The sequence below is a fragment of the Caretta caretta genome, chromosome 3 (assembly GCF_965140235.1).
Source record: "Caretta caretta isolate rCarCar2 chromosome 3, rCarCar1.hap1, whole genome shotgun sequence".
In the NCBI taxonomy this organism is placed as follows: Eukaryota; Metazoa; Chordata; order Testudines; family Cheloniidae; genus Caretta; species Caretta caretta.
Genome location: NC_134208.1, coordinates 165,393,776 through 165,408,810, shown reverse-complemented (window position 1 = coordinate 165,408,810; position 15,035 = coordinate 165,393,776). Strand labels below are relative to the sequence as shown.

The 15,035-nt window shown below is 39.8% G+C and overlaps 1 protein-coding gene across 1 annotated transcript in view; it reads right to left on the bottom strand.

Annotated features, from left to right (window-relative positions):
• USH2A (usherin) overlaps positions 1 to 15,035 on the bottom strand; it is a 580,026-nt gene that overhangs the window by 442,889 nt on the left and 122,102 nt on the right. Inside the window, exons 16-19 of the mRNA XM_048843172.2 lie at positions 13,054 to 13,548; positions 10,465 to 10,737; positions 7,065 to 7,222; positions 4,329 to 4,473 (exon numbers count right to left, since the gene is read on the bottom strand). Coding sequence (XP_048699129.2) covers positions 4,329 to 4,473; positions 7,065 to 7,222; positions 10,465 to 10,737; positions 13,054 to 13,548 — 1,071 coding nt within the window. The remainder of the gene's footprint in view (positions 1 to 4,328; positions 4,474 to 7,064; positions 7,223 to 10,464; positions 10,738 to 13,053; positions 13,549 to 15,035) is intronic.

Sequence of the window (15,035 nt, the reverse complement as noted above, 5' to 3'; positions counted from 1 at the left end):
GTTAAATTTAAGTTTGAAAAGAATCTTACCAGAGGACAAATGAAAGACAAACTTAATTACAAAAAGTGAGTTCAGTCACACAGTAGTTAATGAAACACAGCTGTATAGATTGTTTAAGGCACACTGACTATTTGATACTGAGATCTGTAGGATAAGCAATTACCGTTCTGTTATAGTCCTCACACAGCTAATTCTATTCTGCTGAAATGTCACAAACCAGGAATGGAAGCGTGGGGGGAGAAAGAGACACAACTAAATGTCTCTGTGCCTTACAGAAAACTTTTGAGCACCTGAATGTTTTGCCTTTGAGAAAACTGCATTAAGTATACAACACTGATTTGCCCATAAACTGCTTTCAAAAATGAACCATAGGTGCTGGAACTAGCGGTTCTAGGGGTGCGGCAACACCCACTGGCTTGAAGTGGTTTCCATTATATACAGAGTTTACAGTTTGATTCAATGGCTCTCAGCAACCCCACTGTACAAATTGTTCTAGCACCCCTGAAATGAAGTAGAGATCCTTAACGACAAACATCTCTGAACTCATTTTAATATTCAGGGAGTGATGCAAATATTCCTAGTATTCCTCTTTCCTATGACCAGATCCTCCGCTGGTGTAATTTGTATACCTCCAGTCTATGAAGCTATGCCAATTACATCTGCTGGGAATGTGATTCATAACGTAATGGTCTGAATTAAACACAAAACAGAAAAAACCTTTGAAAATAAAAAAAATAGTTTAAGATCCGTGTCAAAGGGTAACTCAGGGGAGGGATAGCTCAGTGGCTTGAGCATTGGCTTGCTAAACCCAGGGTTGTGAGTTCAATCCTTGAGGGGGCCATTTAGGGATCTGGGGCAAAAATTGGGGATTGGTCCTGCTTCAAGCAGGGGGTTGGACTAGATGACCTCCTGAGGTCCCTTCTAACCCTAACATTCTATGATTCTCCTGGGTGCCCCCTCAATGGCTACAGAGTGGCCATGCAAGCAGCCTTCTGCCTTGAGTGCCCTCTTCAGGCATTCACAGTTCCTTTTTCCTATGGGCTGATCACCTGCTTGCATTCTTCACCATATGTGAGAAGGCATCTCCTTCCTAGTGCTGCAGCAGGGCACAACAGGACCAGTACTTTTGCCTCATTTTCCCTTTTCTTCCATCGCCTCCAGTAACTCCACACAAGCTTTCCACATATAAATAGCCTTTTGTATGTTTAACTAGCATAAAAGACTCTCAACCGCAATCCAGATTTGTCCAGCACAGACCAAACAGTACATTCACTCTTTCAAGTCCCAATAATACATCAACACACCAAGTACAGCTCCAGCACCTCTCACCCTCACCCCCACACCCCACCTCAGAACCTAGAGCTGAGGAGCAGCTCTACCCTGTTTGCTTACCAGGTGTGGTTCTAGCCCTTACCCAGAGATTTCAGCAAGCTCATCCCCCCCATCATTTCCCAATCTTCAGCTCTCTCCAGCTTTCCAGCTTAGAGAGCCAGAAGGTATCTCCCTCAGCCCTCTCTGGCCATGGCTCTCTGTCCTGGAGAAGTTCACAGGTAACTCAACTGCCTTCTGCTTTCACCAACCTGATCTGACTCCACTGCTCCCCGCTTCAGGAGCATCACCTCCCTGAAGCTTTCAGCCCAGCTCTATCCCTTCTTCTGAGCTCTTGCTACTCTCATTACTCTTTGTTCTGAGCGCTCTCTCTCTCTCTCTCTCTCTCTGAAATTCCCTGAGCAAGATAGCCAAAGTCCCACTGCCTCCAGTCCCTTGGGAGCCTACAGGGTAAAGAGGGCCTCCAAGGAAAAAGCCCTGAGAGGTCGCGCTCAATTAAAATAGCACAGAAGAATCTTGTTGTGGGTCCTGAAAAAGGAGGGATAACAAGGCAAAAGGGAAAATTCCCTGAGAGCTGTAGCCCAGGGTGGGCTGAGGAACTCTTTTTGTGTTTTGCCTACGTTTGGAAAACAAAACTGTGCTTAGAAAGAGACTGTGTGTCGGGGTCCTTCCACTCTGGTATCAATAAGAGATAATGGGCCAAATTCTGTTCTCAAAAGTCAATGGGAGCTGTAGCTGTAAAGCTGGAAGCAGCATTTGGCTCTACCACAAGCTGAAACAAAACTCAAGACTACTCTAAATTGCACTAGATTGTAACAGCCATAAGGGACCATTACACTGAAGCACACTTCAGCCACACCTCCTCCGGCAAGCTCCTTCTGCCAAGGGGCCAACAGGGAGTGGCACAGAGCCAGTGTTGCTGATTCTTTGCCAAATGGAGATTCCTTCACACCCAGAGAATCTTCACCTCCCCTTTCAAGGCCATTTTAATTCCCCTTTGAACCACTCAGTGGTGCAACAAGGACTTTGCATTGAGCAGGATCTGATCCACTATCCCTGCTATTGATGGGAATGGCATCTCCAAGTCTGTCTAGTATTATTCTACCTCTTATATTACTTGAAGATTACAAAACTAGGAGGTTTTATTTTAAAAAATAAATATATTTTAAATACTTTTTTTCAGCAAGATTTTCTCCCAGGATGGAATTGTTGAAAATATAAAACTGTTATGGAAATAGCATTAGACTCTTAACTGTAGGATTGCAAACAATTTGCTACAGTTACAAAAAAACTTAATGGTGAAAGATGAAATGGCATGCAAAATCCAAGCGTTTTGTCCTTTATATTTTAAAATTTATGAGCATAAAATCTGGGAAAATCAACATCAGTGGTACTGTTTCAACTGAGCAAATGCAATACAAGACTGAACCCTCCAATTCTCAAGGTGGTCACTTTCAAGATCTGGAAACGGTGAACAGAAAAATGTTATAATGTGGAACGTCTAATAAATCCAGACCTGTCTGTTACTCTGTTTTGTATTCTCCTGTCTTCTTTAATGTGATAGGTCTCTAAGCATTAACACAACTGAGGAGGAGACAGTCATAAACAAGCTGTCAAGCGTAACTGAGCTATTCATTCTCAATCTTTGAATAAATGTATACACGCAAGATTGGATAATTTGTAATAACAACAAAAGGTCCTATGTAGGTCATATTGGTTTCTGGGGCTATTAGCCTTTGGAATCCCTTGGAACAGTAAGGTTCCTATGGTGAAGAGCTGTCCAGGCTGGCACTAATTTGATACTCCATTCCAGAGATGACAATTGGATGATTGGGAATGATGGTGGAGAAGTAAAGTCATGCTTATATGGAATGGGTTCTTAAGACAGCCAAGTTAAAATTTTAAAGGGGCTGCAGCATGAAGAGATCAAATAAATCTCCGTGGAGTCCAGAAACAGAGATGAGACACCATCTCAGAGCCATCTCTGTTCATTCAAACAGAAGGCCTGAACAGTGAGGGAGTGGTATCCATTGTGAGAGAATAAATCACTTTCCCCATAACTGAAAACAGCTAGAAAGGAAGCCATGGAAGGGAAGAAGGGCACATTAAAATGTCTTAAACAATATTCTATATAGCAGGGGTTCTCAATTTTTTTTTCATATTTTGGACCACATCACAATAGATAGCTCATTTCATGGATCACCTCTCCTACTGTTCACAATTGCAAGGACCACCACCTTCCTATTCATGATCCCATACAGCAGCTGCATAACTGGAAATGGTAATATCGTGGAATTATTTAATGGTTTTTTTATGTAGTGCTGCAGCTGGAAATCAGGAGAGAGCAATGTGACCAGCCAACTCTCTGCACACCACCAGCAAGTGCTCCACAGATTTGGAACTGATGTTCACAGTACTGCAGCTCTGTAACAGAGAACATTCATAACCTGAATATTTTCAAATGGGCACACCCAAAATATGCATGTACATCAGTGTGTCCCTGGCATAGATACACAAATACTCACCACACACAAGCTAGTCAAAGTTTGCAAGTCCGCTTCATAAGAAAAGAATGCAACCCTCACTTGCATGTAAAGCCAAGCATTTGCAAAAGTGCATATACACTTCTGCATGTTTTCGTTTGAAAATCTGGCACATGAAGACTTATAAGAAACAACTGATTTATTATCAGCTCTAATCAGCGTAAGAGCTATGGATGGGCATGATATAAACAAACAGGAACAGGATAACTAAATAACTGACTTGTAATTGAGAGAGAAGCACATAAATCCTATCACATTAGAGTGTACTATAAACCTGCCTGGGAAACATTTTGTTTTGTTTTTAAACTGTCAAGGTAAACAAATTATAATTAAGCAAGTCACTTTAAATTAAAACAACACCGATCCCCGTCACTGTGCATCAAACTATGATCATCTGTACTGGTACTCATTAGAAAGCTACGTCAGCTTTGTACACGGATCAGATTATTTCCTTACCGGCTGCTAAGGTTTGTCCCATGCTTGGCTCACTGGTTACACATTCAATTCGATTGCAGAGAGTAATAGTGAAGTTGTACATTGTGTACGGTTTTAATCCTGTCACTATATAGGACAGCTCATGAGCTTCAGCTATATACACAACCTGCAAGGCAAACAAATTGGTACTTAGTTAAATAATAATAATAATGTTAATAGAGGATACGATCGCTAATAAGAAATTAGCCTCTGAATTTGTAGACTCATGCATTTAGACATGGAAAGGTTTGCCAAGACCCATGAGTAGAAAAGGATTATTCTGGTGAATATCAACAAGCTAGGATTTCAATAATACTTCCATCACACTGTTTTATGAGGTAATAATCAAGTTCCTGGGTGGATAAATGAGGAGACATAGTTATTGCCTCATAAAGCTGCGTAGTGGTGCTGGTATCGCTACAAACATTGTAGAATATGGATGACAAATATGTCACCATTCAGTGGTGAAATCTGAGCCTATCCATCCATCTGATCATTGCGGAATAAGTGTCCTGAGTGACACACATTCTGATGGGAACAGTCAATATTTATACAGGCAAAGAATTAGTAAGAAAAGACTTAAACTACTTTAATTTTGAGGGAAAATATCAAAGAGTTAGAGATAGGTGAACCTGAATAAGATTGTGTTATTCAGTTAAACTGTTTCAGATACTTGTTTCTCTAGAAATCTAAAATCTCACAAAATTGGAACCCAGGAGGTCTGAAGCACCTTACAAATAAGTAAATGACACTTTCAACAACCCCCTGAGGGAGGTAAGTATTACTGACAGGTTTCAGAGTAACCGCCGTGTTAGTCTGTATTCGCAAAAAGAAAAGGAGTACTTGTGGCACCTTAGAGACTAACCAATTTATTTGAGCATAAGCTTTCGTGAGCTACAGCTTATGCTCAAATAAACTGGTTAGTCTCTAAGGTGCCACAAGTACTCCTTTTCTTTTTGTAAGTATTACTGTCTCCATTTTACAGATAAGCAAATGGAGGCATAGAGACAGTACCATAAATTATATACTTACATCAGTGTCAGAAATAGAATGCTGCCATTCCCTTGCTCCCTAGCTAATAGACAACACTTCTTCACTCACTCTTTAGATTCAATATTATTGCCAAAATAATTAAAATTAAAAATCCAGTATTCTCAACCCCAAACATTTAAAAATGAGTAAGGCCTCAAAAAACTTGTGATTTTAAGATCTGGGGTTCTTTTTACTTGCCTTCTATTTTTTAGGGTTCACATTTTCAACCAGAAGACTAGAAAGACACTATTTTAAAAACAACAGCTGAGATTCTCACACAGTAAAATGACTCCAGGAACTGGGACTTCATGAAAGAATATTGGGACAGCTGTGATAAAATTTCAAAAGTTGCAACATTGGAAATCATACATTTATATAGCACTTTTCATCCTGAAGGGTACCCAAAGTACTCCATAAACTATGGACTGAATTCTAACCTACACTTACGCACACACTAGAAAAGCCATAGGACAAGGCAAAGTACAACTATTTTTCATTCCCATTTGTGGCTCCACGCAAAAAGTTTCCATGCACTGTCAGGTTCTGGGATGGGGCCTAGAAGTCATTGGGAATATTCCATAGGCGCCGACACTGTGGGTGTTCCAGGGCTGGCTCAGCACTCACCAGCCACCCTCCAATCAGCTCTTTCCACCCCAGCGCCTCTCGCCTGCTGCCAATCAGCTGTTCAGCAGCAGGCAGGAGGTGCTGGGGTTGGCGGGGGAGAGGGAGCAGTGGGGGCGGAAAGAGGCAGAGCGAGGGTGGGGCACGTTCGGGGAAGGGGGCAGAGTGGAATTGGAAAGAGGCAGGGCAGGGTGAGGGTGGGGCTTGGGGGAAAGGAGCAGAGTTGTGGTGGGACCTCAGGGCAGAGCACCCCTGGAAAAAGAAGAAAGTAAGTGCTTGTGGCATATTCCAACAATGGCCAATTTACATACTCCTCCCACACAGATTATTCTTGCTTTTAGCACAGTTCAGGAGAAGGAGTAATTGAAGTTATAGTAGTCATCTGTGTAAGGCAGGATTGCCAGCCGCAATAATTCAAAAATCACCAGTCAGCACCCCAAAATCATGAGATTTATTTTTTTTTAAATGTCATGATTTTTCGCCACTACTCTTGCATTCTTTTTATTGGCCTTTTGAACCTTTGGGGATCATATTTTCAAACTTTTTCTAGAAATTACAAGGGTCACCAAAAAAATAGGCTGAAATTCTTGCATAATCACCTGACTCCAAAAGGAAAGGCTTTAAAAAACAACAAGATTACAATAAAACAGAGAGATGTCCACACTGGCAAAGGGATAGAGGGACTGCGCATGGATTGCACATATTGCTGGGTGCCCTCAGGGCACATATATATGCCGCTTTTACAGAATCAACATATGCACCGCTTGAGGGTATTTACACAATTCACCTTAATTGGCTTCTCATATCTAGGCATCTCTTTACCCACCACTGAAATACAACTCTCTTCAGGGGTACAATTCAACACCTACTTAAGCAATGCACACAACATTGCAGAAAATGGAAAGCATGCCATAAACTGCTGGGGGAAGAAATTAGGTAAGCAGAATGTACAGTAAATAGGCAAATAAAAATTTTGCCAAGACACCAAGGCTGATACTATTTTTTTTCTTCTGCATAACATCTATATAGTGGCAAACAATGAAAACAGATCGATGATAACAATACCTGGGAAAATACTGGCAACATGTTTTGTGTGGTAATTACGTTGATGCTGTATCCCATCACTTCTCCTCTTGCTACATTATCTTGTGGCTTTTCCCAAGATACATTGAGAGAATACGGTGAAAGAGGGAATACTGATGGAGATGGCATGAATACAGGAGCTAAAAACAAATGTGCTAATTTACCATAAAATAAATGAACATGTGTCATGCAAGTTTTCTTACTGCATTTGTAAAATGCCATCTGTTATAGACGATAAAATGTCTTTTCACATCCAATTCCTTAATAAGCACCTTGTAAAAAATTAATTTTCAGGTCGAAATGGAATTTTATATTGTTTTATATATTATAGAAAAAGGCAAAAAAAATCACCTATGCAGAACAACAGGTTTCAGAGTAACAGCCGTGTTAGTCTGTATTCGCAAAAAGAAAAGGAGTACTTGTGGCACCTTAGAGACTAACCAATTTATTTGAGCATAAGCTTTCGTGAGCCTGTATGCATCCGATGAAGTGAGCTGTAGCTCATGAAAGCTTATGCTCAAATAAATTGGTTAGTCTCTAAGGTGCCACAAGTCCTCCTTTTCTCTATGCAGAATAAAACCTCAATTTTATAATGCACATGTTTTTAAAGAAGTACTAACCATCACTTAGCTACTAAACACCTTTTTTGGCAGATATAGGTAGGAAGTAGGTAGATGAAAAGCTCTAAGATGCTAAATCTCCATGTGATCTGGAAAAAACCTGATAAAAGCAATGATTGTTCAATGCTTAAAGCAATTTTGTTTGCTGGGCAGGTCTGAAATTAACACATCTCTCACTTCTTATAGAAGAATGCTCCTGTCTTGGATAACAAAACCTGTAAAAGCACAGTCTGCACTGCAGTCAAAGCCCCACCTTCTCACTTTGTAATGACAGAATCCCAACTCAGAGTGCCTCTTATGTTCAAACACCGTACTAATGGACCTCTTCCCAAGAGAAAATTTGACACTTTTGTCACATATGCTATTTAAAAACTGACAAGCAGAAAGACAAATTCTAAAAGGGGTTTTAGCCTAGCCTCCCATTTTGTGGAAGCAAATAACTGAGGACATAATTTTGGAGGCACCAACAAATGCGGGCATCACTAATGAGTAGAGCTCCATGTCTGTCATGGAGGTCACAGAAGTCACAGATTCCGTGACTTTCTGCAACCTCCGTGACTTCTGCAGGGGCCAGTGTGGCTGATTCCAGGGCCTCCCAAGCAGCTGGCTCCAGGGGCAACTGCTCAGATAGCCCCTAGGGACAGCCACACCAGCCGCTGCTCCGGCGGCCCTGGGCAGCAGTCCCCAGCTGGCCAGAGCAGCCATGGTCCCCGGCAGCTGGCGCCATTGGTCCGGGGAGCACCCCCTCCCCTCCACCAGCAGCGGCCCCATTCTGCTCCCCCAGTGCCCCAGCCCCAAGATATAATGACAGGTATAAGTCATGGACAGGTCATGGGCTGTGAATTTTCGCGTTTATTGCCCATGATCTGTCTATGACTTTTACTAAAAGTACCCGTGACTAAATTGTAGCCTTACTGATACTGATGAGACATTTAACTGCTGAAATCTGAGCTCTATCAGGTAGGAAAAGCCAGAATTGTCAGGAGAGCTCAGCTCCAATTTAGGCAAGAAAATAAGTGGCCTGATTATCAGAAGAGCTCAATATGTTGAGTGCTGAACTCTTTTGAAAATCTGGCCCCACAGGTGTTACAACGCCAGCTGTTGTGTGCAGAGTACTTTTGAAAATCTGGTCCCTATTTAGGTGCCTGGCCCTTATTTAGTGCATGAGAGCTGAGCACTTTTAAAAATCTAGCCCCACTTGTGAGTGTTGAGTTCTTGAAAATGTGGACCTGAGCTTTTTTTAAAAAACTAGGTGTAAATGCAAGCTAAGGCCCTGATTCAGGATATAATTTAAACATGTATTTAAAGTTAGGCTCATGCTTAAACATCTTTCCTGAATAAGGACTTAAATGATATTCATTGCATCCACATTTATTTCTTCCCCCAAAATTGCAAGTGCTACAGAGTCTGAGTTTGTTGACCTTTGTCAAGGTTCCTTCCCCACTCTGAACGCTACGGTACAGTTGTGGGGACCTGCATGAAAAACCTCCTAAGCTTATCTTTACCAGCTTATAGACAGACAGAGACCCTTTGTTTCTCTCCCTCCTCCCAGCTTTTGAAAGTATCTTGTCTCCTCATTAGTCATTTTGGTCAGGTGCCAGCGAGGTTACCTTTAGCTTCTTAACCCTTTACAGGTGAGAGGAGCTTTCCCCTGGCCAGGAGGGATTTCAAAAGGGTTTACCCTCTCTGTCTATCTATATGCTGTTTCTGCCAGGGATAGACAAGGAATGGAGTCTTAGAACTTTTAGTAAGTAATCTAGCTAGGTATGTGTTAGATTATGATTTCTTTAAATGGCTGAGAAAAGAATTGTGCTGAATAGAATAACTATTTCTGTCTGTGTATCTTTTTTGTAACTTAAGGTTTTGCCTAGAGGGATTCTCTATGTTTTGAATCTAATTACCCTGTAAGGTATCTACCATCCTGATTTTATAGAGGTGATTTTTTTACTTCTATTTACTTCTATTTCTATTAAAAGTCTTCTTGTAAGAAAACTGAATGCTTTTTCATTGTTCTCAGATCCAAGGGTTTGGGTCTGTGGTCACCTATGCAAATTGGTGAGGCTTTTTATCCAACATTTCCCAGGAAAGGGGGGGGTGCAAGTGTTGGGAGGATTGTTCATTGTTCTTAAGATCCAAGGGTCTGGGTCTGTAATCACCTAGGCAAATTGGTGAGGCTTTTTACCAAACCTTGTCCAGGAAGTGGGGTGCAAGGTTTTGGGAAGTATTTTGGGGGGGAAAGACGTTTCCAAACAGCTCTTCCCCAGTAACCAGTATTTGTTTGGTGGTGGTAGCGGCCAATCCAAGGACAAAGGGTGGAATATTTTGTACCTTGGGGAAGTTTTGACCTAAGCTGGTAAAGATAAGCTTAGGAGGTTTTTCATGCAGGTCCCCACATCTGTACCCTAGCGTTCAGAGTGGGGAAGAAACCTTGACAACCTTCAAGGCTCACCTCAAGCCCTACCTATTCTCCCAGGTTTTCAGAAAAAAAAGGGGGTTAATGAGGGTTTGCTTGAAGAAGGTACATACATTGATGGGGAAAACTAGGTAAAATTCAGAAAACCAAACTTAAGAGTAATAAGATTTTGTTATCATATGACCTTAGAAGTTTGTTGCAGTGTAATTGTGATTTTTTCTTCCATAGTCATTTTACTCATGTTAAATTCCTAGAATTTAGCCCTATATGGTTATTTACTTAACATAAAAGCTCTTTTTTAAATACATTCTAGGTTTTAAAAAATAAGTTAATATGAACTAATACTTACCTCCTTCTCCAGTTCTTCCTGATATCCAGTCTGAAAATATACTACCAGCCATGTTTACGGCTAAAACACAAAACTCATACTCTGTGAATGGCTCAAGAGCAGTAATTGTGGTGCTGGTCTGAGGTGGCATTAATGCGTTTTCATTAGCAGACTCCATAATTGGCTGAGGACTGAGCCATCCACTGCTTTGGAAGATGCGACTTTCAGGAGGAATACGAGTTCCATCTGATCGTAATGCTCCTCTCATATAGATTTCATACCTTATGATTATACCTAGAAATAACAGTGAGTAAACAATAGTAATGTATTGCAAATTGTTATTCAGCATCCAATTAAAATATCAACACAAAATATTTAAAAAACTAATAATCTAGCAACCGAGCCCATAGAAAATATAATGCACGCAAAGGTGTAATTTTAATTGCTATAGAAGTTCACTTAGCTAGGGATATTTTTCCCCCTAATTTGTTGTTATTCTTTGTTGTGGTTGTTATTTGATTAAACATTTGATCTTACAACCCACATAATTTTTGCACTTGAAAAAAATCTTAGGTTGAACTGTTATAATTTGATTGGTTATGCTTTTTCTCTGAGGACAGATAAAAGGTTGTTCTAGAGAGTTCCTACACGGATACCATCGTACTATAGCATATTATTATTTTCAAAGGAACAAGTGTTTGTGCAATGGACAGATCATTATTTAAGTGGCAGCAATGGTCAGTGCCTTTAAAATAAGCTGATGTGATGGGAGACTGTTTTTTGTCAATTTTCCATCAAAGGGAATCTATAACTAAGTGGCAAGATCTCAATGGTCAGGAAACAGCAGCTGGACTTAGGTACAGCACATTAGTTAAGTGCATGCCTAATTTTGAGCGCACAAGTAAGCCCATTAACCTCACATGCTTCAAGCACCTTGCTGAACTGAGGCCTGAGAGAGCAGAAAAAATTAAATATTTAATGGGAGACATCTGAGAGACCAGGAACATCAGCACAGCCAGAACTTAATAAGCATCACAGTGGATAATATCTGGAGCCAAATTTATGGACTTAAAGGAACCGAATAACCGTAACTGGCGGTTTGTGCATGAGGGAGGGTGGGGAGAAGAGACGGGACGACAACTTGTCCCTTCGTTTTTTTGGCAGACAGAAGGATCTGAACAGGCACCAAAGGAAATAAAATAGCATTCTTCACAGCTGCCTAGTCTTGCAAGTACATGTAAATTATGGTAATTTTAAGCTACAGACAATTAAATTACATTGGGACCTTCTTATTTTCTGTTTCATTCTTAGAGAAGAGTCACACTATCTAGTATTAAGTTAAATTAAAAAATGCATACATAGCAATTGTTACCTTCCCCAATATAAAATATCTTTGAATTTTAAAAAATACTAAGCATATGATATTTGCATTGAAAAATTGTTCCTGCTATGCATATCCCTAACACGGCTGTGCTCTACCAGAGGCACAGTTACCAGCAGCCTCTGTGGGCCAAAAAATAGTGTGGGCCAAAAAATAGTGAGCTATCTATACTATACCAGACTGGGGGTCTTACCACTCATTTGCTCGAACACTGAGTTTTCTGACAAACAAAATGAAGTGCTTCTTCCATCAGCAGTTGCTGGGAGAAGTGAGAATGGAATCCAGGAGCTGACACTGATTGCATCAACTACCATAGGCTTACAGATCAGGGAGTGACAACCACCAGATATAACTATGAGGCACATACAGTAAGGATCAAGAGGCTAGTATTGACATGAGCTAACACTGCAGTGCCTATAGTCGTAATAATTACAGCCCTAAGCATACAGAAACATTCTGGTGTAGGCTAATTTCCTGACTCTAGCTAAATTAGAAAGAAAAGGTTTTCACAGAAAGTGGGAACTGAGACCTGTGTACCACTTTTGTGTACACAAATGCTCTTTCCTGAAGTATCTGTGAGGTTTGCCATGCAAACTTTACCAGTGTGATTTACAAGAGTCCCACAAAAATTTGGCCCATGGACTGCAAGATAAAATGGTAAACAGCAGAATGGAGTGCATCACAGTGTCTTCCTTACAAAAGCTGGTGCTTCCACATACACAAACTAAAACCAAGTCAGGCTCATAACATTTGAACATTATCAAATCTGTAACAAAGTTAGCTTAATAACAGAATGAGCTGCCATATATGCCTCATGGTTTAAAAAACAGATTCTCTCCATTCTCTTAGTTTGTTAATCTTTTTACTTACTGATCTAGTAGACACAGCAACGGTCACTGCATCTGTGTGAACTAATTGATGAGAAAAAATGGATTTTACAGTAAACCTTTAATTGTAAACATTGTTCTTGTTGAGGCAGATGTCACTAAGTGGTAAATCCTGGTCCCATTGCAGTCACTTAGAATTTTGCACTCCAATGGAATCAAGACTTGACCCTAAGAGACCACACAATAGTATCAGACAACAGATAATATTAAGGGATAGTTTAACTGATTTTTTTGTTCAATGTTTATGTCCCACTGACCTGGAAAACATGAACAGATTTAGATAAAATACTGCTTTTCAATGGCTGAGTCTCAGTTTAAGAGATTAAACGTATTAAGACTTACCATTTGGTTTTGTAGGTGGAGACCATTTTAGGGTGAGCTCTGTAGCGCTGATGTTTTGTATCACAGGAGAGCACTGCCCTTCCGGAGGGGCCTGTGCAGTAATTATTGTCACTGGCAGGCTCTGCAAACAGCCTCCACTGGTACATGCTTGAACACCAAAAATGTACTTTGTAAACGGAACCAGATTCTGAATAGTTGTAAAGGTTTCTAAACCTTCATACTGGCCACAAGGCTGAAGATCAACTGAATAAGCACACGTCAAAACATATTTTTCTATAGGCCCAGAGTCATTTGATGGGGTTGTCCAGTTAAAGGAAATAGTGTGTGGGCCAACAGGAGAAATTATATTTAAATGTAGGTTTCCTCTAGGTGTCCCTGATTTTGTTCTGTACATCACTGTTGCACTCCTTGTAGAACCATGAACATTGCTGACCTTGAGGTAATAGGAATAGAATGTATAAGGGAACAAAGTGGTGTCACTGAAGTTCTGAGTTCCTAAAACAAACATAAGAAGAAAATTATGTTCCACATGTCAAACATCTAGAAACCAGTCTTGAATTTGTTGCTTTTTATGAAAGTTTTGAAAGGCCACAGTATCCACATCGGAAAAGATTAAGTATTAAATGCAGTATAAATTAAAATCCGATACTTGGCTAATTGTAGGTATAAATCAAAGTTTCTATTCCAAAAATTTAAAATATTTTGTTATCAAGAAGTCTTCTCAACCCCAGGGTATCAGAGGAGTGGGAGAAAGGGGAAAGAGAAAAGTTGAGGTCTAAGAATAGGATTTTTATTCATGTATGTTTCATCTGCATTCTGATGATGCTAGTTTCCTGTTTTCATTTTGTCTGGAAGAAAAAACAAAACAAGAAAGAGTCTTTCCCTTCCCCTTTATATTTCTACATGGTTAAGTCCAATGAACTATGATTTAGAATCTTAAATAGATTTTGGTATTATTCCATATTTTATAGCAAGCATTCTGTTTTATCTTTAAGATGGAGAGTGTTCCCAGCTTCCAACAGCAAAGCTAGTAGGGAGCTTAAAAAAAAAATCACTCTAATGAGGTACTCTGCAATCCTACCAGCCAAATCATCAGGCCAAGTAAGAAGACTATTGTTAATTTTCCTTGAAAAGTTCAATGCTTCCACAACTGTAATTTCAAACTCTCATTTAGTAATAAGATCTGTATTCACTCAGTTGCACTTAAGTGGCATTTCCTGTGTGTACTATAGATGCCCCTCCGACACACAGACACACACACACTAAGAATAAAGTAATAAACATCAGAATATTATTAGAATACAAATTTCTGACAGCATTAACAAATTGTTCGTACTGCTGAAATGCCATGCAGATGATTTTCACATCATTAATTAGAGTGAGTGCCAGGAAATGTCAGAAATGTAATTTTTTTAACCAAATAGAAAATAATGGTTTTGTTAAATAGGAGTAGATCAATGTCTGATTATCCAAGTAGTGAATATTTAGGGTTTTTAAAGCAGCTCCTTAAATATATCAGTGTAATCATGAAATAGTGTCTTCATCTTGCACTCTGTTCTTAAACAGATTATATGGTATGATATTATGAACCTGAACAAAATATATTGACTTTACTTGTGAAAGGATTCAGCTTAATTTCTAAGTTTTTGCTTTTTGCTAGGAAATGAAGCAAATGAAAATCTATCATATGATTCCTCACCTTTGTGGTCATTTCTATTTCTCTCACCACATTCATCGAGTCCCGTAACATACTTTCACCTTTGATTCACTGTGTTCAGCTATATTACATAGTGTCTACATGTAAGGTACACAATGTAACCAAGTATGATAAGTACTTAAACATAATATATCAGAATTAAAAATAATGAGGGACTATACATGGCTCAAGCATTTTTAACAGGCCTCAGATTAGGCACTGAACAACTGAGGCACTCAAATTCAATAACCATTTTTGAAAATTTAAACAGATGTTTCTTTCCAAA